Source organism: Lycorma delicatula, chromosome 1 (assembly GCF_047948215.1).
Source record: "Lycorma delicatula isolate Av1 chromosome 1, ASM4794821v1, whole genome shotgun sequence".
NCBI lineage: Eukaryota > Metazoa > Arthropoda > Insecta > Hemiptera > Fulgoridae > Lycorma > Lycorma delicatula.
Genome location: NC_134455.1, coordinates 76,382,365 through 76,410,209, shown reverse-complemented (window position 1 = coordinate 76,410,209; position 27,845 = coordinate 76,382,365). Strand labels below are relative to the sequence as shown.

The 27,845-nt window shown below is 25.9% G+C and overlaps 1 protein-coding gene across 1 annotated transcript in view; it reads left to right on the top strand.

Moving 5' to 3' along the window:
• LOC142317536 (uncharacterized) overlaps nucleotides 1-27,845 on the top strand; it is a 421,737-nt gene that overhangs the window by 216,046 nt on the left and 177,846 nt on the right. Inside the window, exon 4 of the mRNA XM_075354096.1 lies at nucleotides 13,648-13,885. Within this exon, the coding sequence (XP_075210211.1) occupies nucleotides 13,648-13,885 (238 nt within the window). The remainder of the gene's footprint in view (nucleotides 1-13,647; nucleotides 13,886-27,845) is intronic.

Sequence of the window (27,845 nt, the reverse complement as noted above, 5' to 3'; positions counted from 1 at the left end):
AAGGTGAGGTTAATTGAAACCCAACCACCAAAAAGAACACCGGTATCCATGATCTAGTATTCAAATTCGTATAAAATTATAACTACTATTTGAACTTAGAACTCTCAATTTTGAAATCAGCTGATTTACTAAGACAAGTTTACCATTAGACTAACCCAATCGGTTTTGTTTCTTTCTTTTTTTTGTTTAACCTCAGGGACACCGTTAGATATTGCTTCAGAGGATAAAATAATTTGTAACGTATGTGAAAATGCCATGCCTGACCGGGATTCGAACCCGGGACCTCCGGATGAAAGACCGAGACGCTAAGACTCGCACCACGGAGGGCGGCAACCCAGTGGATTACTAATGTTTTAATTATTTATTACAATTTTTTTTTCTATTAAATATATATTAATTGTAAGAGTAACTGGTTTTTAAATGTTTCTTAATTTGTAAGTTTATTAAAGATGTTAATTATTTCAATATTGTAAAATTAGTGTTATAAATTTCTTAAAAATAATTTTTTTTTAATTTTAGTCAAAATATTTTTTCCAATTTTAAAATCTGTACTCTGGTTTTTTACGGAATTTAGAGAAAACAAAATTTATGTTGCAAGGCTTATTTTTTTAATTTTCTCCCATCCTTTAGTTTTATTAAGGTTTCTTTAAAGGAATAATTTTTTTTCTCCTGAATCGACAGATCTGAAAATATTAAAAATTCCAATTTCAACTTTTCTTGATCTGTTATGATTTTGATTTTTAAAAACTAGAAATTCGGTTATCCTAATTCATGAACGGATCTAAAGAAAATGGAATGAAACAATTTGTTTTTTTTTTAATAACTATAAGAGCTATAATGGATTTCATAATAACATTTTTTTTAAATATGTAAATTAGTTTTGTTGTTAATAAACAGCCCTTTAAACTCATGAATGTAATTAATTTTAAGTTCTTTTCAGATTAGAAGCAAAATTTTTTAACCTGTTATTTTAATAGATTTTGTCAAATATTGATAGATAAACATTTTTACTAACTCAAACAGTTGAAATAGTCCAGTTCGAAAATAGAAATGTTTTTAAAAATGTCTGAATTTTTCAATAAATATTCTCTATTAATTTTTATGAATTATTTATTACAATTACAGTAGCAAAATATTGTTATTATTCTTATATTTCTATTATGGTTACTAAGTTCATTAGCAGCTGCTATAAGTTTGGATGTTGAAGTTAACTCTCTAGAAAGTAACCAAGAATCAAACTCGGAATGGTTGTTATAATACGATATTGTCTGTATCAGAAAACGATCTATTTCTTTTTTATTTTAATTTAAAACTTATATAAATTTAAGTTTTAAAAAAATTATTATAGTTTAGTTTTTAAATTAAAGTTTTCTTTTTTTATTAGAAATAATTTTTATTAACTATTTCTTACGTAATTTTATTTAAATTTAAAATAATTAATTGATCATCAGAATTAAATATCCGGAAATATTAAATTCGATAATAATAATAACAATAAAATGAAATGTTAATTGAAAAACATGATTACCCGGAAATAATTATTTCTTCTGGAATTAAATGCTGAATATTTAAAATCGTTGACTTGTTAATACTATTTAATATAAAATAAATAAATTTTCTTGAATATTACTTAATATTATAAATTATTTGAACTAAGTTTAAATCGTAAAGGCAAAACATCTTTTTAATGTGTTGTTAACGAATAAGTAACAACATTTATACATCCGTTATAAGCTGTATTAACTTATTAAGTTCATAACAACTTTAATAAATAACATTTTTATTAAATTATTTTTATGTATAATAAAATTTTAAAATTAAAAAAAATCATAAATTAATTCGAATTTCTTCTTTTTTTTTTCTACAATGCTATCATAAAATGGTTCTATCTTCCTCGCTCAGTTAACAGTTAAATTGCCTTGACCCGAGTTTCATATGCTGATTGGTGGATTTCCTCCAATTAAAAATCCGTAGGTTCAATCTCTGTTACTTTGCCAAGATGGAAGAATTAAAAAAATTTTTCTTTTTTTATATTTTTCCTATTATATTTTATTATTATACGAGCAGTACTGTTGTTAGATTAAATCATTTCATTTATAAATTTATTATTTGTTAAGTATTTAAATTTATTTTATTTATTTAATTTTAATAATAAACTATAAAATTATTGGAGTATTCAAGGAAATTTTTGAATTGGAGTTTTAGAAAATAAGCAATTTTTTATTTTATATTTTTATATTTCTTCAGAGATTTATTAAATTTGCGGTTTTAAAAATTATTATTTAAAAAAAATTTTATGCGTAGATTAAATTCTTTAAATTTAGCATTACTGGAAAATATTTGTTATAATTTTATTAAAATGACAACAGAAGCTGAACAAACTGTTAGCAAAACAGAATTTTCAAATAATAATGATGTGTCACTGGATAAAAAACTAAAAGAAGATAAAAGTATTAGTGAATCTAATGGAGTTAGTAGTGGTTTTTTAGTAAATGGCGTGGAAGAACAAAAACATGGTGTCATTGTTTCTGGATCGGTAAGAATTATAATTTCTTTTTTATTTTTAAGACTTCATGGTTGCATATTTGTTTTATTATAGTTTCAAAATTTTAAAAATAACTAAAAAGATAAATTGGCTTTTATACATAAAATATAAAAAGAAATTGCAATTAAATACTTCTTTTTTTTTCATTGTAAAATGTCACAAATAAATGTAACGACAAAATATTGAATTTTTTTTTTTAAACAATAATGGCAAAATTTCAAAGAATTATTTTATTTGTATATGCATCTATTTTTTTATGAATTTTTATTAATTTTCTCCATTAAAATACATATAGGAATGATAGAATAGAAATAAAATTTTGTTTTTTCATTTATTATTCAAAAATATTTTAATTGGAAAATTAATTAGGAACACAAAAAAACCATTTTAGTAAATTATATACAAAATATAATTGTTATCAGAAACAATATAATCATTTCGGCTGACAAACTTTATGATTATATAAATTTGATAACTTATTGAAAAAAAAATGTTCAACACAAACATATGTTAAGAATATCTTATACGAATAAATATATATTAGCAAATTAGCATAGCAATTGTTTATTAATATTATTATAATTACAAAATAATAAATTTAATGAGAAAAGAACACAAAAAAAGTGTTTTGTTTTTTTTACAATCTATTATATTGATAATGTAGTTAAAATCTCCATTAGCATTCTAAGGAATTGAATGATCTACCAATCTTAGAAGCAATATCTGGATCCGTATGTACATGTGAATAAGCGTAATTTAGTAACAAAACAGAATGTTTTAGAACTAAATTATTTTTTTCCTTTTTATCTCATTATCTGTGTTTTAAACGATTAAAAATTATTATTATTTTTTAAGTAACAAGAATTCATTAATAACTACTGAAAATAATTGAAAAGCTATTTATGAAGGAAACGTTTTTGAGAATATTTATAAAAATTTTCTAAGTAGTAATTGTGTGTGTTTGTGTGTGTGTGTATATATATATATATATATATATATATATATATATATGTGCGCGCGCGAGAGAGAGAGAATCTTGTTTTACATTTACCTAGTCTTTTATAAAAAAAATATCAAAATTCTTTATAGATTTTAAATTTTCGTTGATTTTTCTGCAAAGATATTACTACAAAAAATGCACACTTTTTCAGTATCCATAGAAAAGAATTAATTCCTCTTTAATTAATTATCCTAATTTAAATTAGAACATAAATTATTAAAAGTTTAGTTGAAAATCTCGCCTTTATTACCTTATAGAGTAAATATTATAAAACCTCACAAATTCTGATTATTTTGTATATCAATTTTGGTATTGTTAACTCCATTCAGCTATAACTTTTAGAATCATGGCAAAAAACATTTTTCGTTATAATTCTACGAGTAAGAATAGATACATGCAGTTTCGAAAAGCCAAAATCGCCAACATTTATTTTGGTAAATCATTTATTACAAATCGATTAGGGGATCAAATAAAATTACCTGAATAAATGTAGATTAAACCTGCAGCATAAATCACACGCGCTCGCGCGCGCGCACACACACACACACAAACACATGCATACATTTATTTATTTATCAATACTTTTCCAGCCGTAATATTCAATTTTATTTTATCATTGTATATTAATGGAATTAATAATCTTCTTATACTTTATTGAATAAAATTTTTCTTTTTTGGAATAAAACATTTTTTAATCCGTACAAATTATTTAATTTTCTGATAACAGTAAGGGGGTAAACAATAAATTAAAATACACAAGGGTGAATATATATTAAAAAACAAGAAATCGCTTGAACGCTGATTTTAAAGGGAACTGCCCTACAGTAATGCAAGGTTAAACAAACGAAATAAGATGGTAGGAAAGAATGGTACGCAGGGATTCTCTGGATGATCTTTTTTAATTTCATCAGATTAAAAGTGCACTTTTAGGGTTGTTACGTTTAAAATCATGGAATGCATTAGTGCGAGATTAAAACTTCAAACTTTACTTTTTTTTATAACTAAGTCTTTTTTCATTAGCATAAGAGATAAAAAATAAGTTTTTTTTTATTATTTCTTAATAACTTACCGTTTAAGTGATTTACGGATGTAAAAACTAAGTAAAAATATAAACAGACTACTTAAAATGAAAATAAATATTTATTTAAGAAAGGTTATATAACAACTTCTTTTTATTAAAAAACAAAAAATGATTTAAAAGTTTTATTTATTTTTTGACCATGACATATTTAATTTTGTAATTTTCAATGAAGGCAATGAAATTATTATTAAATGAGAATATTATTAAAAAAATTAATAAAAGAATACAGGATATTTTAATTATTTTTTTTTTTAAATTTCAGTTTTTCATTTAATGAAATAAATGCACTTAACTATTCCTATTTACTATAAAATAAAAAAATGTTAACCATTAATTAAAAACGTTTATAGATTATGAAACGCGTAAGATTAAAATTTTGTCTCATTTCTGCCTTATATAATTATATTTAATGTACTGAAGATGAATAGAAACAATAACACGAAACAGCTACGCAATACAAAATTTTCCTTATTAATCATAATAATAATAGTTAACAAAAAGTAATTGTTTTTTTTTCTTGATAAATTAATTCACCACATAAGCTTACAGAGAAACTGTAAAATAATAGAGAATTCTTTAATAAATCTTTTTATTTACCGACTTTTCAAAATAAAGTACGGTATTACTTTCGGTCACGTTGTCGGATTGAGGGGGTGAAAATGAATTTTCTTTACTTTTTGAGGTATGAGGAATACGGAAATACTATTTACTTAAATAGTTTCCTTATATATATATATATATATATATATATAAGCATGTAGATAAAATTTTGTGGCTCGAAAATAACCAAAAACTATTCAATCAATTTCACTGAAATTTATATATGATGCAGTAGTGTACTTGATGTTTTGCATGTGAAAATTTGAAGGGTTCAGTCGTTCTTAAGTTACGCTTAATTTAAGGTTGAAAAAATTTGAGTGGGACAAGTGCGATTCGTTATATATGATCCTGCATGTTGGTACGTTATCGTTTCTCTATCTACGATATCTATTGTCTAGCAATATTAAATCAAATTAAATTAACGAAACATCGGTTGCAAGGTTTTTTTATATTCTCAGTTTATATTCTTCCATTTCACCTAGCATTTATATTTTTAATTTAAATTTTATCATTAATTTTCTATGAATTCTTTATTATTTTTTTCGTAGATATTTTTATCTTATCTTTTATGCTATAATAATAGAAATAATAATGAAATTAGGCTCTCAATTACGTAGTGATTTATCACATTACTTCGCTTTCTTTTGTCTATTAAATATCTTCTTTTTAAAAAAAGTTCATTTCGTTTTCAATATCTTTCAGAAATATAGAAAAAAAAATCATCATCTTAAATCATCAATTATTGTACGTTTCAGTTTATCTCAGCATTTCAATTTATCTACTAGTAGTTGTCTATGTTTCACCACACTAATGGATTACATTTTAAATAAAATCTTTTTAATTTTTTTTTTGAATCACTAGAATTAATTTATAAAAAACTATTCTCGTTCGATTTATTTATTTTTTAATAAAATGCAATTCTTGCTGTCCACGAGGATCCGGCTACTGCGTCTCGTTTTATTCAAGATTATCTCACTCACCTCGAATCGTGGCTTACAGATTGAAAAATAAAAATAAACGAAACAAAATCAAGCACGTCACGTTCACTCTTCTGAGGGAATACAGTCCTCCTGTTTCTATCTTCAATTTTCCAATTCCGAGATCTCAGGGCTGTAAATATTTGGTTTCATCTTGACCGACGACTTACTTGGGCGAAACATATCAAATCTAAGCGGAAACAGTTGGATCTGAAGTTAAAACCAAGTACTGGCTGGTAGGACATAAATCTCGGCTTTCAGCCGAAAGTAAATTATTGATTTATAAATCGGTTTTGAATCCTGTTTGGTCTACCGGCTTGAATTGTGGGGTACAACATACAAGTCCAGTATTGACATACATGTCGCTACCGGACAAAAATATTGCGAAAAATGCTTAACATACTCTGGTACATTAGCAATAGTCTCATATATAATGATATTAAGTTGAAAACCGTTCGGAAATCTCTCTGGTCAGCCTACGGTATCAAAATCGTTTGGATCGGCATCCGAATTATTTGGCGGTCAATTTATTGGATAACACGATCAGTGATTTTTCAAGATTACTAAGAAACAATATTCTTGATTTGCTTTATCGTTTCTAGTAGGTGACTTTATGGTCTGGCTGTACGGAGTGCTCTTCTATTTCATTTGTAGTTATCGTTAAGTCACCAGCCGCCAAATTTGTGACTACTTAATGTTAGTTCAAATATAGTTCATATTTACTTACTGTTCAATTATCTTGCTGATCAGATTGTGAAGTTGCTGCGTTGTTGTAATGAAAAAAAAAACATTTTTTATATACGGAAAATATAAAAAGATTCACTCTTTTGGAAATATCTTCCTAAAATACAGTAAAAAAAATTGTAAATTTGTAGAATAAAAAATAAAATATAAGGTATATAAAAATAAATCATGAAAACAGATACAGAAATGTGTTTTTTTTTCTTTTCCCATTTTATAATTTTTTTAAAAAATAAATACATATATCTTCAGGTTTATTTTGAGTTATTTTAATTAAACATGAGAAATCCTTTTTTTAAATTATTATTTACTACAAAAAAATAAATAATATGGAAATTTTTTTGGTAACTTTAACGTAAATTTAAAAAACAATATTTGTATGTAAATATAAACTGGAAAAATGTATATAAAATTTAATATTTATGATGATTACTCATTCATTTAAAAGCACTTTCGTTGTTTCATGATCATCAATTAATAGATCCTTAAACATACTTATTTCAGTTTGATTCATATAAATAGAATTCGGTTAGTAATTATTGTAAATGTACTGTTTGACTGATTTATATATAAAATAAAGCATATATATATATATATATATATATAATTAGTTTTTCAGTTTAAAATGGATTAATCGATTTTTAAATATATACGATTTTTTTATTTATAATTATAACATTAATCCGCATTAATATAATGTTTATAATTAAATTAATATACTACAAATATATGGCATTTTTTTTATATAAAAAGAGTAACGTGTACTAGTCTTGACAGTTATCACTTTTAAAAAGCGTTCAGCAAATATTTGTACGTAGGTTCTATGTATGCACAGTTGTGAAAGATGATATATAATTATGTTTTTTTTGTTTGCCCTACACAATCCCAGATTGTGTATTTAACAACCAAGATTCTTTTGTGTATTCACTTGCGATATGACTGCCGTCGATTGTGAATACACCGCTTTTCCCACAATTAATGATGGACCTCATGATGTAAGTCTTCTTAAATAATTTTAAAAAATACTATTTTTTTTTTCATCTTTCAAAAAGATTTAAAGAAAAGTTATTTGCTGTTTTATAATTTGTTTAATTATTTCGGTATCAAAATTAGCATTGACCTCATAATCAATTTATTATTTATTTGAAATACACAGACAAATGCGGGCTAGTTAAAAAAATATTTGTTTTTTTTTTGATAGAAAAAAAGGCAATTTAAATAAAAATTGGCAAAACTCATTTAAACTTCCATATTTATGTTTTATAACATGTATACAAATAAGTTAATTAAAATCTAATTTTTAAGAAACGTCATTCTTTAATTTTAAAATAGAAATGATAAATCTACAAATCGAAACACCCAAATTTAAGGTTTATTAATTTCTTAAATAAAATTATTCTTTATTAAAGAATTGGCTTTGACCAAGATTTTATTCTATGTATTTTAAAAAAGAATCCTATTTAGTATTATGGAAATGTCAATTATTACTTGAAAAACAAGCAAGTCTTTATTTATCCTTTGTTTATTTTAATAAATATGATGTTTAATTAAGAACTCTTTTTAAGAATGTGTTATCTGATGACAAAAAAATTGGTCAACAGAACTTGCAGTAAAGCAAATAATTAATTATTTTCCATAATAGGGATTTTTCTTTCTCTTTTTTTACTTTTATAATTTAAAATCAAAACAATTTTGTGTACGAGTATTAATCAAATACACTAAATGAAGGAAAACCCATGGGGTTGGTCTAAACTCATCATCTTAAATCAACTGATTTCCAAGTCGAAGTTCTCATGTTCAAATCCTAATAAAAGTACTTGCTTTTATTCGGCTTTGAATACTATACCGTTTATTTCGGTATTCTTTAGTGGTTGGGTTTCGATTAACCAGGAATGGTTAATCGAATTCGTCTCAGGAATGGTCGACCTGAGTTTTATCTAGACTATACATTTATCTGTACAGAAGTCGTTTATGGCTAGTAGTTGATTCGATTGTAAATAAAAACCTTTTTTTAAAAATGCAAAAATAAATCATTAAAATAACATTATACATTAATTCATAACTGAAATATAATATGATTTATATAATTTTTATTACACGTCTTTTATTATTGTGCTATAAATTTTTAAATGAGCTCCTCAGCGGTACGATAATATAATTACTTTTTTCACTGAAGATCCCGAGTTCAATTTCCGATTAATATCTGGAATATTTATAACAAATTAATCCTGAATTTTCTAACTTATTTATTGATACATTAGTAGACAGCGGTTTAAAAAATAATAATAGAAAATAATACTTTCTTTATTTCCAAAGAAGATTCCTGAATTTTTTTTTTTTAAACTATTTCATTAAGTTTTTAATTTTCTTAGTAATCTAATTATTTATTTGGACGAATTACTTCATCTTAAACTAATCTGAATTAGTTTGATTCTTTTATATTTATAATATTTTATTACAAATTATAAAAGTTGTTTTACATTTTTTTAAACTAGATAACTCATAAAATTATAATTTATTAAATTAAAAGGATTTGTTTTAAAAAATTTAGAAATAAAATTATATAAATTAAATGCAAATAAAGTATCAATACAAATTAAATACTTTTTACTTTTGCTTTATCAACAATGAGCTATAGTTTTACAATAAAATATTGGTAAATTTTGCAGCAGGATATACTACTCTATTATACCTAATATAATTTTTAAATTTCTGAGTGTAACTTTTTTCTTACAAAATAACTATAAATTTTCTAATATTACTAAACATTGTACAATTCTGAGCTGTCAAATTCTCCTCCTTGATAATGCAACGAACACTTCTAAATGTGTAAGTAAATACATTTTTAACAAATATCTTTGCATATATGGGCATGATTATATACCTTTTGTTTTTATTAGCTGTACCAAACGATTTATTTACGATTTTATGCATTATTTTTACCTAAAGATTTATTAGTCATTTTTATTAATAGTTATTAAGAGTTAGTAAGCATAAGATATCTGTATAAATGTTTTTTTCCTTTTTTTATATATTTGTTTAGCCTATAATTTACACAACCTATAGCTAATTTGACTCTTATCAAGAAAGTTATCAACTATTATCCAAAGCCTTAGAATCATTGCATGAATTTCAAACAGGGTAAATAACAAATTTCTTTCTAAAGCATACATATCTGAGCAATGTTCCATACAACGAAGTTTATTTTCCAAATATATATATACTTCCATTACAAATTACCTGACAAATTTAACCGTTTAACCAGGAAAGAGAACATAACTGTTTCTGTTAAATTTTATATTAGAGCCAAGTAGTTTCATAAAGAGTAGTAAAGTCATTTTTGTTATATGTTTACGATTAGATTATATCTTAATCTTTTTTATTTATTGCGGAATATCAAAATTATTATAATTAAATTAAATCTTTATTTTATTTTTTATGTAAAGTCGCTCAACATGAACAAATATTCATTTCAAAGTAAAAAGATGAGTATGTATATGTTTGTATTAGAAAAATTCAAAATAAATACAGTTACAAAGTTTATACATTTAAAAATAAATTAATTGAAATCATATTTAATGTAATTAAATTTATATATATTAAAAAATGAAAAATTTCAGAATTTTTTTAAAGGCGTAACGTGTAAAAAAATATACTTTTCAGTAATCTCATAAGAGGATTCTATACATATATCGGATTCGTATACATAAGGGTAGATCTATGTTTAAGTCTTGTCAACTAGTATTATTAAAAATTACCAGCTAAGAATACAATTTTTAATAAAAAATTCCCTTTAAAAACCATGCACATTAATTTATTACCTATTTACAGATTAAGGAAAGGTTGCTATCAAATTAATTAAATCGAGAGTTGCTAAAGAGCAACTATTTACTAAATTGGACATTTATTTGAAAGGTTCAAATTTTGAATTTTGTAAAAAGTAGTTTATTTTATGTTTTAATGAAAATAATTACGCTCTAAATATAAAATTTATATCAAAAGCCTTGCTTGAAATAAAAAATTGTTGAAAACTTAATTTTTTATTATTTATTTACGTTAAAATTTTGTATTAGAGCATGCTTTTTTATGTTAATCGTAAAATGTTTTCTGTCTGTTTTGTGTAACGTGTATTTTTTTTTAAATTTAAAATTACTATTATCATATTACCATTATTATTAAGTTGTAACTTATTAGTTATAATTATTAACTTATTAGTTGTAATTATTAGTAAGTTGCAACTTAATGATTATTTTGAATTACGAACGTGAATTTCTAATTCTTAAGGTTCCTGATTTGAATCTAAACTAGATTTGACATTTTTCAGACGGTAAAGCTGTTTTATAAATTAATAACAAACAGTAAATTTTATTCATATGTGTACGGTATATTGAAACAGAAAAAATATATGTTATTTTTTAAATTTATATCGTAAACAAATTAACGGATACACGTATACTTCATACGGAAATATAAGTGACTAAACGGTATTGACGAAATTGTTTAGCCAGCCCTGGTTATTTCAACTTAAGATTGTAAATGAATGTCAATTACAGATTTTGTTTATTATTAAGGAATTTAAACAATTTTTAAGTGATTGTGCAACGGTAAGTAAACTAGAGGGGGATTTTGAAAAAATGTAAGTGTATTTTCCACTTTTATTTATTTTACCAGTTATATTTATTTTGTATATTTCGGTGTAAATTATACTCTGTTCTTAAAAAATTAAAATTAGAAATTTTCTATATTTTATTTTAATGATGTTACGTTTAGACAAACATTTTAATCAAAATTATGACATAAAACGTAAACAAGCAGTTTTGTAGCAATTTATTTTTCAGAACTGAATTGAATCTTATATTGTAATAGGCTGTGCTTGTATTATTATTGGTTATCTCATACAAAATTGAAAATAAAAAACATAAGTTTTTAAATATAATTTTACTAACTAATTAATCCCGTTATTTATTTATTTACTTTTAATCGTGTAAAACTTTCAATTTATTTACACACTATTTTTAAAGTATTCATAGTTTTTAAAGTATTTATAGATATCTAATAATTCATAATACTATTTCTGTATACTTAACTATAGTTATGTATTTATTCGGTTGTAAACTATTACTTAGAATGCAATCACTCATAACAAATAAAGATAATCTACTTTTTACACCGGTTACACATAAGTAAATATAGAATTACTTAAGTTTGAATCCTATACAAAGAGGTAATTTTTATCAAATTACATTAAGATTAGATAAGTTTACTTATCGATTATGAGAAGTTAGCGTTACTAAACATTTATAAATATACCAACGATACGCATAATTAACAACAATCTCTATTTCTCAATCTATTATTTTCCAGTCTAGAATCTTGTAATAAATGAATTACAAACATTTTATTTTTAGAGAAGAATCCTAAATGTTGAAATCTTTAAACAAGTATTATCTCTCTCTCTTTTCCTGTTTAGCCTCCGGTAACTATCGTTCAGATAATTCTTCAGAGGATGAATGAGGATGATATGTAATGAGTGTAAATGAAGTGTAGTCTTGTACATTCTCAGTTCGACCATTCCTGAGATGTGTGGTTAATTGAAACCCAACCACCAAAGAACACCGGTATCCACGATCTAGTATTCAAATCCGTGTAAAAATATCTGGCTTTACTAGGATTCGAACGCTGGAACTGTCGACTTCCAAATCAGCTGATTTGTCTGATTTGGTGAAGACGCGTTCACCACTAGACCAACCCGGTGGGTTAAACAAGTATTATCTGGGGAGGATAGTTGTTACCATGGAAACTTGCGTCGCTAGCCTATCGTGTAAGCTGATGAATAATTGCATAACACCAGATCCCTCCTCTGACTAATGCTCACTTACTAATCCTACCAATTCCGAAACGGTATTTTATATATTTAAATTATCGATCAAAAAATCCGTTATCATGTAAAAGAAAAAGACAATAATATAATTATTACAACGGTGATAATTATGGAAACAAACTTTCAGGAAAAGTAAAGTTTTCTTCTTCGTAATAAAATTCTGAGATAAAAACTTCATTTAAAAACAAATATCTGTTAACTAATAATCAGTGCTATGACTAAAGTAGTCAATTAGTGTATTTTAAAACTGATATTAAAACATCACGTAAATAAAAAAATACACTTATTATATCTGGTTTACCATGAAATTTAAGATTTTTAACATATAATTACAATCACGAGACCCTTATAAACTAATGCTAAATTTTAATTATACTGAGCTTTAACGTGTGGACTTAAATGCAATAAAAAGTTTTTTCAATTTTTTTAATTAAAATACCTAAAGTACAACTTATATTGAATATCATCCTTCAAAGTACCATAGAGTTAAAGGACCAAATTTAAAATGATACGGAAAACAATATACACATATTTAAGTCTGAACTAAAACATATGATTATTGCCTTTCTAATTTTAGGTTTCTTTCTGCTTCCATTTAAAATTTCTTCTTTTTTTGTTTAGTTTGTATCAAGAATATTTATATTAACAAAAAGTTATGATATACTTATTTATTGATATGTATATATGCTAAACAATTATACAACCTATAAATTATTTGATCTGTACATAGGCATATAAAATGTACGATTATAAGTTTAATTATTAAAGAACGTCTTCTCTCTTAAATAATTAATTGTAATGATACTGATAATTTTATTACAGATTTTTATGCACAAGTCAGCTATGCAGATGCACGCACGCGAGCTGCAACGAGGCACAGGGGCGGTAGAAGTGAACAAACCGCATCAGTGCCAGCAATGCCTAAAATCATTTTCTTCCAATCATCAACTGGTTCAACATATTCGGGTCCATACCGGAGAGAAACCGTACAAATGTTCCTATTGCGAGCGTCGGTTCAAACAACTAAGCCACGTTCAGCAACATACACGTCTTCACACAGGTATGATTATTTCTTTTTCTTTTTAACTTAATATTTCTATCTATGTAAATGGTGAAAGAGAGATATTTTCTTTACATTAAACGTTTAATTTAAAACGAGATGCAAGTAAAGTTAAATTTCATAGAAAAAATGAAATAGAAATTTGTTAATTAGCCTTTAAAATTTATGAAAAACTTTATTACGCAAGACCAATCTGTGTTTGCTTAAAAGGATTTCTTGTTTTATGAATAGAATATTAATTTCATTTACTGTAACGTTCAAACCGAAGACATTATTAGGTTTTACAAATAATTTTCACGTGTTAAAATAATAATATATCGTTGTAGTATATTTAATATTATACCTTAATTATATTTATAATGATATACGTACAACGTGACAAAGAGTACCGTTTATCAAGTTAAGGGAGCAGCAATCATTCTGTTTACGTTTTACTGGAAAGGGGTAATCTTACAAAGAATGGTACAGTCGTTTTTACCTCGAATATAAGTTTATTTCTTAACTATCTATACACTACATATTACAAAAACTGTTGCGGTATATATAGCGTGTAATTATAATAAAATATATAATTTAATTTTTTCATAATTAAGCTGTAAAGTGTTATTTTTTATAAAGTTGTGGAGCATTAATACATTCTAACTTACAATTATTTCATATTAATAACAGTTCACGAAATATGTTAGGGAAACTTTCTTATTAAATACGGTAGTAGAGTTGTTTTACTCAAACATACTGCTATAAACTATAATTTATTGAATTAATACATTACATACCATCGGCTTCTATTTCATAATTAAAATTATATACTTTCCTAATTAAATATTAATATTATGTATTGTTACAAAATTCATTTTTTTATTGAACACTACCAACATTGTATTGTTATCAATTGATAATACTCTTTTAAAAATCTTAGTAAACAAACACAAAACTTTATCTATATTTGCCTAAACGTATTTTCTATCATTTTATAAGTCATTCCGTTTGAATGTGAACAAAATATATATAGCGTGACGTTGTTTAGTGTCGGCTTGTGGCTCGTTCGAATATATAGATTATATTATATAGAGTTGGAGGGGATTATTATAGTAGGCAAATAGTTTTTTAAATCTACTTAAAAACTAGTAATTTTGTCATTCTCTTCCGTTAATTATCAAATACGTATTATAATAATTGTCAAAAATGTAGATGGCGTCTTGACATTTCGTGGGGAGGTCCCAGGTTCGAATCCCGGTCAAGAATGGCATCTTTTCATAAGCCACCGATTTTTACCGGACTAATGACCATAGTTGTTGATGCCAGCTCTTTCATAACCGGAAAAAAAAGGATTTTTTCTTATATTTAAAATCTTTTATAACTTAATATAATTGGCAAAACCTTGACAAAGTCTCCCAGCCACAACCATTGGACCAATTCGCCAACTGTTTTTTTTAAATGAAAACTTATGATCACTAGATCAACTAGATCACTAGATGCAATCAAGCATTACTGCCCCCTTCTGTCCCCCATTTTGGAGAGGTATGGAATTATTTACTAATGTATCATTCTTTAAAACAGGCTTGATCAATAATGAATTGAAATAAAAGAAAGCTCATGATATGAAGTATAAAAATAAAAGTTTTATAATTTAATTTTTTTTTTAATATTTTAAATATATTCTAAATGTATATTTTCCTCTTACAATTTATAGTTTAATTACAAAATTGCTTTCTAAATATAAGAAAAAACTAACTTAAAACACATACAAAAAAACATATTATTTTAAAGCCTTCATTAAATTCGAGTTTTAAAATTCAGTGCCAAAATAAATCAATTCTTTTAATTTTATTTTTGAATTTTTTCTGTTTAAAGTATAAAGTTACCGGACTGTAAAATTAGCTACTTATATAAAAATTTGCCGCAATTTTTAATTTACAATCGGTTCCAATTTACCGGAACATAAATAAATTTGAATATTAAAAAAAATGATATACAAAGAGGAATTTCCATTGAAATCCCTTGAAGAACTTTACGTAACACAAATTCATTAATAAACATGAGTCCAAGGATCATTGACAAAGTTCAGAACATAAAAAACAGAAAAATAAACACTAAAAAATAGTCTTGTTAATCATACAAGAATGACTAATCAAACAAAATAAATAAATAATGAAACAAATTAAAGAGCCAACAAGAGTAAGTGACGAAACAAAATGAAGAGTTTTGACAATGCACAACATCCTAGGAAGCTGATTTACCTCAAATCTCAGAGAACTAACAGATCTAATGTATGGAGCCTCTTTAAGCGCCTTACGTCCTCGCCTTATCCAGGAGGTTAACTGCGAACCAGTTCACATATTCATTCAGTTCGTTGTATCTTGTACCGAATCACCGTATCTCCTTTCGAAGGGTTGGTAATCCCAGATAATCGTGTATTTTTTGTTTTATCTCAAACCACGGTCCTTCTGATATTTCTCAGTAGTTTGTTCTTTAATCGCTGTATGAATATGCAAAAGAGAATATGTATCTCTTTTATCTCAATTTCTCGATTAATGTTTTCTCTTTGAATGAAAATAATATACATCATTGCGTTATAACAATTCATATAATATTATTGTGTCCGTTCAAATATTATTGCATTGTGATAGGCAGTAATGAATTTTTTTTAAATAAAAATATTCTCAAATCGTAGACTTTTTTTGTTTAAACAACTTTCTTTGATTTATTTTTGGAAAAAAATTACATTAGTATGACCGGTAGATTTTTTTTCATAAAGTCACCAAATCTGCTTAAGAATAAGTCATCTAAAAAAATTAAAGAAAAAAACTGTAATATATATAGCATTATCCTAGTATAAAACACTCAATCTAATTTATAGAAAAATAGCAACAATGGAAACCTAAATTTGTTACCTTTCTAATTCTAGATGATGCTAATGATGTCTGTAGTTATGTTAAACTCTTACTATTATTATTATTTCCGATTATTCTCCTTCAGGAGAGCGCGTGACCTTGAGCCAATCGTGGCTTTACTTCCTTCTTTTCTTTTCTTCCCAAAACCTCTTCATCCGTTCACTAGGTTCCTTCTTCCTCTCCTTCGTCCATCTTCTTCCTATCGTTTCTCTTTTTCGCTCTTGTTCAATTTTCTTATTTCTAATTTCATCCCTAAATTTCATTCTGTTCATGATTTCTTCTTCTGAGACATTCAGTTGTTCCAGGTTCTTGTGTTTGTTTCATCCAAATGGACTTTAACTTACTCGCCTTGACGTTGTCGAAAATTTTCTTAGCGAGTCTATCTTCAACCATTCTGCATAAGTGTCCGTAGAATTGTAGACGCCTTTTCCTAAACTTGTCGGTGATGGAGTCTGTGTTTTCATATAATTCCTTTGTGGGTCGTTTGATTTTGGTTCTTCCGTCTCCGAGAACCGCACCGTGGATTTTCCTGAAGATTTTCCGTTTTTTCTTCTCGATTTCATGAATTGGGTCATTCCTCTGATTACTGTGGTTTTTGCTGCATACAATGCCTCCGGCAAGACAATTGTGTTTTAGTGTCATAGTTTCGCAATGTGAAACACTGCGCTTTTGTTATAATGGTTCCATATAAGCCTGTACGCCTTTTGCAGTTTGAGTATTCCTTCTGTGTTGAATATTGTATTCAGTCCCACGCGTGGGATTGTTTCTTCCAAGTACTTGAAGTGGGGTGCTTATGAGATTTTGCCGTACCGTGTTTGCAGCGGGAATTTTCCAATTGATTTGGTGTCCATATATTGTCTCTTTTCATAAGAAATTTTCAGTCCGGTTTTACAGGATATTTCATGCAGTTTCTCCAATACAAAAATGGCGTCATCTTTGTTGGTTATTAATATAGCCAGGTCATCTGCAAAGGCCAAGCATTTCACGGTAATTTTGTTTTCTCATTTGGATGCCTTTGACTTGCTTCTCCCATTTTCTGATTACTATTACAGTACAAAAAAAAGAATATTAATTAATGTTGATCCATGCAAAAACTTAATCATTTATAAAGAATATTTCTTTTGTTTCTTACTGATAAAATAAATTATATTTACTGTTTTAGAATTTTAGAGAAAACTATAGCGAGTGAAAGCGTTAGAATAATCGGTAAACCGTGTTAGTCTAACTTAAAAATACATGATATAAAGTGGAATGAATGAATAGTTGATGATACTGTGACAAGCAACACAATCCAGATCTTCTAGTTACAGTACAGTAGGTTTAATTTTGAAACCCTTAGGGAGTTAATACACAACACTGCAATCGGCAATGCAATATACTAATCTATACTATATAGGATACTACGTACTGTACAAATGGTATATTCAATGCACCCTGCACATGACCATACCATCCACATTTATCCCCACCCCGATTTTACTCATTCTCTATCTCTCATATACAAAACGACAATCAAACCCTCCCTTGAATAACAGGTTTACTACTGTCCTGTTTCTTATTCAAGTACATCTTCGGATCAATGAACCTTCTCTTTTTCTTCACCCCACCCCCTCCACCATCATCATCATAATCATGTTCTTCTTCTTCTTATAAATATATATATATATATATATAATAAGAAAATACATACTTGTATATGCACTATTGTTATTGTTAGTTGTAATACGAACAGACTGCAACATTATATCAGTTATTATGTATATTATTCATAGGTATACATAGATTATAGCTATCATACGAGAATATAATTATTGTACCTTGTAACTATTATATAAAATCAGATAATTTTAATATAATTTCAATAAAAATTATTATTATAACTATTCCTAAATAATAATAACACAAAAGTTATTATGCAGTTTTTTTTACTTTTCTTCTACTCTGAACTATTGTATTTACATAGAGTAGATTTAATTACTATTTTAAATTTTATGTCTTTAATTGTATATTTATAAATATAATTCTATAAGAATGTTTTAATATTTAAAATAAAATTATTGTTCTTAGGCGTGTAAACTATATTTTTTTTTTTTGTTTTCCGAATTCAATTAATTTAAAAAAAATTTTAAGATCAACCATAAAAAACCATAAGGATGATATCCAATTTCAACGATAAATCAACAATTTTTAAAGTTGGACACAAGAAATTTTTATCTTTTACCTGTTTATCAACAAAAACATATTTTTTATCACTTTATTTCTTCTAATAAATCTATAACTACTTCTTGCATATTTATTCAGTTCCATTAAATCATAACTTTCATATTTGTATATAACATCCAATTATTTCGATAAGTACAAGATTTATTACTTTTTCCAGCCTCTTATCGTAATGTGTTATTGACATCATGACTTTTTTTAAATAACTTTTTTCTACATTGATAGAACAATCTGATTTAATAACAATATTTTGTTAAAATTTTATTTAGCTAAACTCTGGAACCAATGAAAATAAGTATCACTTATGATATATCGTTGAAAAGCTCTCAATGAGGGCTTATTACTGCAGTAAGAAAAAGTAAAAAAATCCATAACATTTGGATTTTGGGCTTTTTTGGACACGTTTGGTCCATTCGATTGCAATCAAAAGGGAAGGTGCACAAATAGATGTTATAACAGTCCTAAATACAAAATTTCAACATCCTACGGCTAATCGTTTTTGAGTTATGCGAGGTACATACGTACATACAGACGTCACGCCGAAACTAGTCAAAATGGATATTTCCGTTGAAATACGAAAACCGAAATTTTTCGCGATTACAATATTTCCTTACCTTGTACAAGGAAATAAAAATTAGTTAGATTGCATCGAACTATCTTACCTTGATAGATAATGTTATTTGAGAAAAAAATTTTAAATTATCTTAAATATACATTGGTTGTATTTTTTTTAATTTTATACATATATCCTACAAAAACTTTTATCTTTTTATACGTAATTTTTTTATCACAGAAGCAATCTAGAAGTATAAGGGATAATTATTTTTTAATTATATTTTTAATTGGTGCCATTATTTATTAAAATGTACGGCAAAAAAAAAAAATGTAAAAACTTAAAGTAAAAACCGTTTACTTTTCTTCAATTATAAATATTGTTTGAAGAAATGTAAATTAGTGAAAATATAACAAAGTTATAGTTTACTTAAAGTAAATTTTATCGACTTATATAATTTTTCGAAAAATGTAATACAAATATTTCTTTTTTCGTCAGTTTTATACGTGGTTTGAAGCACATATCCGCTGCTTTCCTAACTTTATTATAATCAGAATATACAACATATTTTTTTTAATTTTATTCCCTTTATATATTTAAAATTTATAATTTACTTCATCTTTTAAACATCCTTCTATTGAATAATTTAGTAACCGGTGAATAACATTTTTATTTTATCTTGAGTTTTTGACTGATTTGATGCACATTTTCAGTCCTTTCTGTGACAATTTCTTAACTTCCACATATTTCTCACATTCTCAATTATCTACCTCTTATATTCCTAGCTTTGTCTTCATTTTCTATTTTTATAATTTAATGTTCCTTCTAGAACTAAATTCACCAACTGGATGTCTTAGTAAGTGAGTGCACCAGCCTTCTGATTTTTCCAGAAATTCTCTCTTCTTCAGTTACCTTGAAAACTCTTCATTTATTAACCTACAAAACTTCTGTTCTTTGTTTATCTGATCTCTCTACTTTTTTATATTTTATTGGTATAAAACTGTACCCTCTGTGCGTGAATTTTAATTTGTAAACGAACAAGAAATAACTTTTCTTCATAGAAGCTTTCGAATTTGTGTGAGCCTTCTTTTTTTGCGATTTTTAAATTTATAAATTCAGTAATTTACCATCTAACTAAAAAAAATTGGTTTTTGGTTTACTATATTTTTTATCTTAATTTTAATTTTTATTTGTATATCGTTCTCATTTCTTTCGCTGAAACTTTCTTACATATAATCCTATCAACCTCGTTATTTTAGTAATAATTTTCTATAAATTTTATTTATAATAAATCCTAGTAAAAACTTTTAAAATTTTGAATGTTATTATAGAAAAAACGTTTTCTATTATTTTTTAACAGATTTCAAAAGTTTTTATTACTTGTCTTTCTATATTTCATATTACCCGAATACTATTGTAGTAAGTGAATATTGCGTAATTCTTTCCCAGAAGCTTTAATATATTGCGCAAATATACTATTAAAAATTTAAAGTAATGTGCTAAAAGAAAAAAACAGCTTTCATTCTTTTGGTTTTTTCAATCTCTATAAGATTCACAAGTCAAGAAACGGAAGAAAACAGAGCGGTTTGTTTCTGTGCGTGCGTGTGTGTGTGTATTCATGTTTTTTTGTTATTTAAAAAAAAATAGATTTTATCTTATGAAATAATATTTTCTCAAAAATAAATCCCGAATTCAAAAAGTAAAAATTTTTGACGAAATGCTCAATCTCCTTCGAAAATTTTGTTTTTCGTTCTAGTATAATACATATATATTTGCCAGGAAATTTACCAGTTCCGTTGTTGTATTTTATTACTAATATTATAAATGTAGGTTCTCAATCTATATGCGAAAATGCAATATGTAATTTTTAAAACTATTTGTTCGATGATGATGATATTTTCACAACTTTATTTTTTTGTGTAAACAGCAATAGTTTATATACACGAACAACTACTATTTTAAATAAAAATGTATATTGTTTTTAGTTCAGAAATCACTGGATTTTTTCTGAAACATTGTTCTATTTTACAATATCTTCAGTAGTATATTAGCTTTAATTTTTTTCCAGTTTTCTTTAGGTTAAATTAATACTTTATTAATTTTGTAAGTTATTACAGAATTAAGTTTTGGTATTATTCAACAAAATCAATTAATAATAAAAAAATAAATGTAGTTGTAAAATTTATATATTATTTTAATTTATACTTATAAGTTATTTTTCAATAAATAAATAACTTGATAAAATGCAGTTTCCTGAAAAAAGTACGCACATATAAATGTAATTCGTAGAAAGTTTTATTTCTTATCTAATTTTTCATTGGAAAAAATACTATTTTTTTGTATTTAATTTTTTTATCACAGAAAAAACCTTGAAATATAAGCGATAATATTTTTTTTAATTATAATTTTAATTGGAGCCATTAGTTGCTAAAATGTTCAACAACAAAAAACTATTTAATCCTTTAGAGATAAGATAAATAAAAATGAAAATTTAAACAAAAAAAAACACTATAAAAGTTACTAGGTAAATAATAAAATATGAAATAAATGTGATATGATAATTTAAATTGTGAATAATTTTATATTTTTTCTTCGTAAGATATTATCATTTCCCGATATTTTAGCCCTAACTTACTATCAGATCTAACCGTTACAATACTAAATCAGTCGTGTATTCTTTTACACAGTTCACGTGTCTTTTAAAAGAAAATATTTTTTTTATTTTATCAATATTACTTTGTTAACAATATTTTTCCATATTAAATTATTTATAAGTATTATCTGACAAAAAAACAAATTTAGCCTATTTGGCATACTTATCTAATCAATATTTTGCAATTTTTTACTATTTTATAACAACGAAATGTAGAATTTCGTTAATTTAGAAAAAATATATAACTTCTTTTATTTGTTTTTAAGTCTGAATATACAACTAAGTCATTTACGATTTTTTTTAGTTGATTCGTAAAAAATGTATTAAATCCTAATCAGGGAACAGATCTAGGACGTTAATTATAGCGGGAAAGTACGCTACCGCTAGTGCTATTGAAGTAACTATTCACAATTAATATTCATTTTAAAAAATAAATTAAAATTTTAAATAAAATAAAAATTCAAATAGAAATTATTATACTTTCAAATAATATTTTTGTACAAAACAAAAAAATAATTATGTGGTTTATAGTAAATAATAATTAAAATATTTATAAATAATTTTTAAAATAATAAAAACAATGAAAATTTTTTATAAAGTGATTTATACTGAAAAAATTAATTAATTCAGTAAAGATATAATAATATAAAGCATATCAAAATTATTAGAAATTTAAAAATTAAAAAATTACTGTAGCTAATTCAAGGGCAGTCGTAACCGGTAAGGAGTGAAAAAATCGTTTTTTGGAATTTCTTCTCAGTCTATTTGTCAATATTTTCTGAGTTATTTTATATAAGATTCATAATTGTATTTTAACGAATAAAATGATTATGATTTTTTTTTTAATTGCATCACAACAGTTTCACAAACGACACTCAAATTTTCCAGTAAAACTGCCAGATTTAACAGTAAAATATGTTCTTCCACAAAACTTCTCTCCCAATATCTGTTCTTCAAGCTATAAAACCAATATTTTAAAGTTTATCTGATGAAGATTTGTTTAAAAAATGTCTCCATGGACAGATGCAGAACTCCAACTAGTCTCTAAACAGCATAATTTGGAATCGGTTGTCAAAAGATATCGTTGTGGAAAGAAAACACTTGAGTTTGGAGTAAATGTTGCAGTGTCAACATTTAATAATGGAAACATTAACACGTGTGAAGTTCTGCAGCATCTTTGTATCAATCCGGGTTCTTAACACCGTAAAAATTAAAAAAAAAGATTTACGCGGAAATGGTAACCGAAGTCTGTCTGGAAAGAGTTCAAGAAATGTAGAAAAAAGGCAAAATAGGTAGCTGAAATAAAACCTTAAAGTTAGAAGATCAGGAAGCTAGTACTGATGTCCCAGATTATGAAGCTGGGTAATTTTAAAACAGTTAACTTAAAAAACTCGTTTATGTAATTTTTAAATTCCGTTTAAGAAAAGTCATATTTTTCTATATTTATGAGCTACTATCTTAGGATCTGCTAAAGATAACATCTTAAATTTTTTGGTAATATTTTTTATACATCTTTCTTTGTATATATCTTTCAATACATCTAGAATAATGAAGATATAAAAACAATTATTCGTTAAAAAAAATAATAATTAATAATAATAATAATAATAAATAATAATAATAAAATAAAAATATAATAGATAAAAAATAAATAAATAAAAATATAATATTAATAATAATAATAATAAATCCTAAAAAATTGAAAAAAAGATTTTTTATTATTATTATTACTAAATTATATTTTATCAGGGAACTGGTTTATAGTTATATTTTTGTAGAAAATATTTGAAGGAAATATTAATTTCTGAGATTAACTAAAATTAACATAGCAAAGGATAGGCGGTTACGACTGCCTTCAAATTATTCATTCTAGTATTATCATGAAATCCACACGTCTTTACATTTAAACATGTCTTTAAAAAACATTGTTTTATATTCATGTGTGAGTGTGTGTGTGTGTGTGTGTATTTCCATTTCAAACATATAAAGTATTCTAATCACTTCATAAGAAAAGGTCAATATGTATAAAATAGAATAAAATGTATATAACGTACTAATCAAATTAGCTGTGAAATATTTTTAAGATATTTATATCATTGAAATCTTAACGACTAAAGTAAATCGGAAACAATTTCACTTTAAACTTGTCTACTTTTATATTAAAAGATTCAACTTTTAATAAAAGGCCGAATAAAAAATTATTAAAAATTAAAATTTGTCTTCTGTATAAGAAAAAAAATTACGTTTCCTTACAATCTATTCAACGCTTAACGTTTTGAACGTTTCAAAAAATAGAATCCTGAAATATGTAAGATATTAAGATAAGGATAAATTGAGGTTAGTTTATTTCATGTTTAATAAACTGGTTCCTAAAATTTGCTAAAGTGATTTCTCTAACTTTTTAATTGGCCACATTATATTGTATCTTGATCAGTAAATTTCAACATAATAAATCACTTTTGAAGAAATTATATATCATTATTATTTCCTTTCTCTTAACCAATATAATTTTATTTATTTATATAATACCAGGTTACAGATTAACACAGCACCTTGAAATGATGTTTCTGTACTCTGCAGAGATGCCAACGCATCTTCACGCGGTCTGGCGTTTAAATTTTCCGGTAAATGTGTAGTCTTGAACAGACTCAGGCTGACTATTCCTGAGAGAATTGAATCCCAACCACTAAAGAATATCGGTATCTAACCTAATTTATTCCTAACCTTATTCGATTACACACATGTGGAAAAGAAAAAACGTCTAAAACAATTCTTATACGTCAAAATATATTTTGATATTTCATGTGTCAGAGCTATGTACTGTAACTTTCAAAAACAAAAAATACAACAAAAAAATAAGCCATAATTATTGTATTAAAATATATTATATTTTGATAAATATCTCTGGACTGCCTGAACATTAAAACTTAAAATTTCACTCAAATATTTCTTTAATTATTGTGCAATGACACCTTAAATGTTTAACTTCTTAAAATAAGGAGGTAAGGTATTTATCACCATTTAAAAATTTCAATTCATGTAGAGATATGATAGTAATTTGAAAAGAACAAAGATGGTATTATATGAGTTATTTGCATTATGAAAAATTTATTTACAGTATTAAAGTTTATTCGACCTTAAGGGTAGGGATTAACTTAATTATTATAGTTTTTTTGATAAAACTTTGCCTTAAACTATACATTTTTCATAGCGTTCCACAAGCTTCTTCATTCCCTCTTCAATAAATTCCGCTGCCAGTGACTTAAACTACGCAGAAACGATATTTTTCAACTCTTCGTCATCGTCAAACCTTCGTGATATATGCCACTGATTAAGATGTAGAAAAATAATATAATCCCTAGGACTAAGTCAGGGCTGTAAGACGATTGATTGAAGACTCTCTAACGAAATTTGTCCAATCGCCCTGCTGTCTGATTTGCCCACTGTCTGAATAGCATCTTTCGTCATTTGATTTTTATAACTCTTCTAAGATTTTTTGACGTTTTGCAATACGTATCAGCACTGATAGTAATCGACTAGATTTATACTGAGAATGCAACGGTCTGTAAGTCAGTACATCTCAAACGATATGAAATTGAGAAAGTTGCTGCCTAAGGACCAGTGCAGGGACTGTTTTCTTTCTTCCAACAAAGTGGATATAAATTAATTCTTATGTTTGAAATTCCTACAGATTGAGTGAGTTTCCTATCTTCATAAAATTATTATTTTTTTAATTCTCCTGTAGGCAAATTGATAAGGAAGAGAACAAACACACTTCAGAAAATGATAAAAATATTTTTAAGAATAAAAAATATATTATCGACTTCAAGTATGTACACGATACGTTATTATTTGTACTGTGTACTTTAAGTAGATAATATATTTTTATCGTTAATTTTATTGACAGTAGTTACGCGATAACTAAATACAAGACAATCTTTTTGTTCCAAAAAAAAACCAGTAACCATAAGCTTCTTTGAACGTTCTTGTTCGAACTTCTTCACCTTAGGATATATGGAATGATAACGCATCAACTGCCGCTCTATCTCGATGTTGGAATAAGAGATCCGGTAGGTTTCATCTTAACTAAAAATGTGATTAAACAATTCATCACCTTCATTTTCGTTATCCCGCAAAAATTCATACAAGGCTTTACCTTGTGTGTGTCGGTTAACATCTTCGGCGCTTATCCGGCATAACATTTTTTACACCCCAATCTTTCAAACATTTCATAAATCAGAGATTATGAAACATAAAAGACGATTGTGACGGTAAATTTCTTTAACTTTACATGACCTTTACGTGACAGTAAAGGTTTTCTCAACTTTTTGAATCAAATTATCCGTTTTCATCGTAGGCCTGTCGGTACATTCTTCATCATAAATGTCCCTTCTCAAGATGAATGTTACCATTGTCTTTAGCGTCACTCCATAATATTCGACCCGTACACGTCACTAATTCGGCTGTGAATTTCAGCAGAGGATTGTTTACGGATCGAATTTACAAATGCTTTAGAGTTGGCGAGATCAGAAATCGTAGCACTCATTAGAAATATAAATTAACTAACAACAAATTGACTAAACTATTTTTTCTAATAGCTAAAATATTGATTGAAATATCTGAGCTATGCAAACGCCATGTATTTATATCGCGTATATAGGCGGAAAATTTAAAACGAATCTTACTTTTAAAACATGCCTCGTACTTTTTGTTTAATTTTACTTATCTATAGTATTTCTTAATTTTTTAAATACATAAGTTAATATTAAACATAAAAATTTTTATTTTTATTACTTCGTTTTAACTACAATAAAACGCTGATTATAAAATTTAATTACAGTTTTTTTTATTTAAAGCATAGATTTTTTAAACAATTAAGGTAATAAAAAAGTAAACATTTATAGGAATGAATAACACGAAAAGGTAGTTTTTTAAGTAAATTAAAAAAAAAATCAGTACATTTAGTATTGAAAGAACTACAAAAACCTATTTATAAAAGCAAGTATACGTACTCAACTGTACTTTGGTCTGACAGACCAAAGCAAATTTTCAAAGGATAAGAGAATTTAATAGGTCAGGAAGGTCATATAAAAAGAGATCAGTTTTAGAATTAAGAAGCAGCCCTGAAGCTCTTGCTGCCACTGAAAAAAGGAAATATATATATATAAAAAAACACTATATTAGCGTGTCCAGTAATTTTCCAAATGACTACATCTTTTAAATTAAAAAAGGGAGTGTACAGGATTGTGGCTGGGGAGATTTCTTCATTCATCAGTACTGCATTCTTCTCTAACTCACCCTACAGAATTCTTTTCGAAGGATGTTATGCTTTTGGCAGGCGAAGTAGCCAGACCCTTCCTGTTTAAAAAAAAAAAAGCAAAATGATTAAATAATTAGAAGTGGTTCTTATTCAACGCTGGACGTTTTGAATTAAATAAGAGTAAAAGCGGATTTATATATCTAATAAAAATCCTTTCTTGGTATCCAGTAACTGGCTGGAATATTTTACAACACTCCTAACTTTCATCGGTTAATACTGTTCATCCATAATAGACATTTTTTATCTTCTTTTTTTTTGTTTATTTTTCATTACAATTTTATTCTGCTTATCTAATTTTCAATAATAAAAAAATGAAGTAA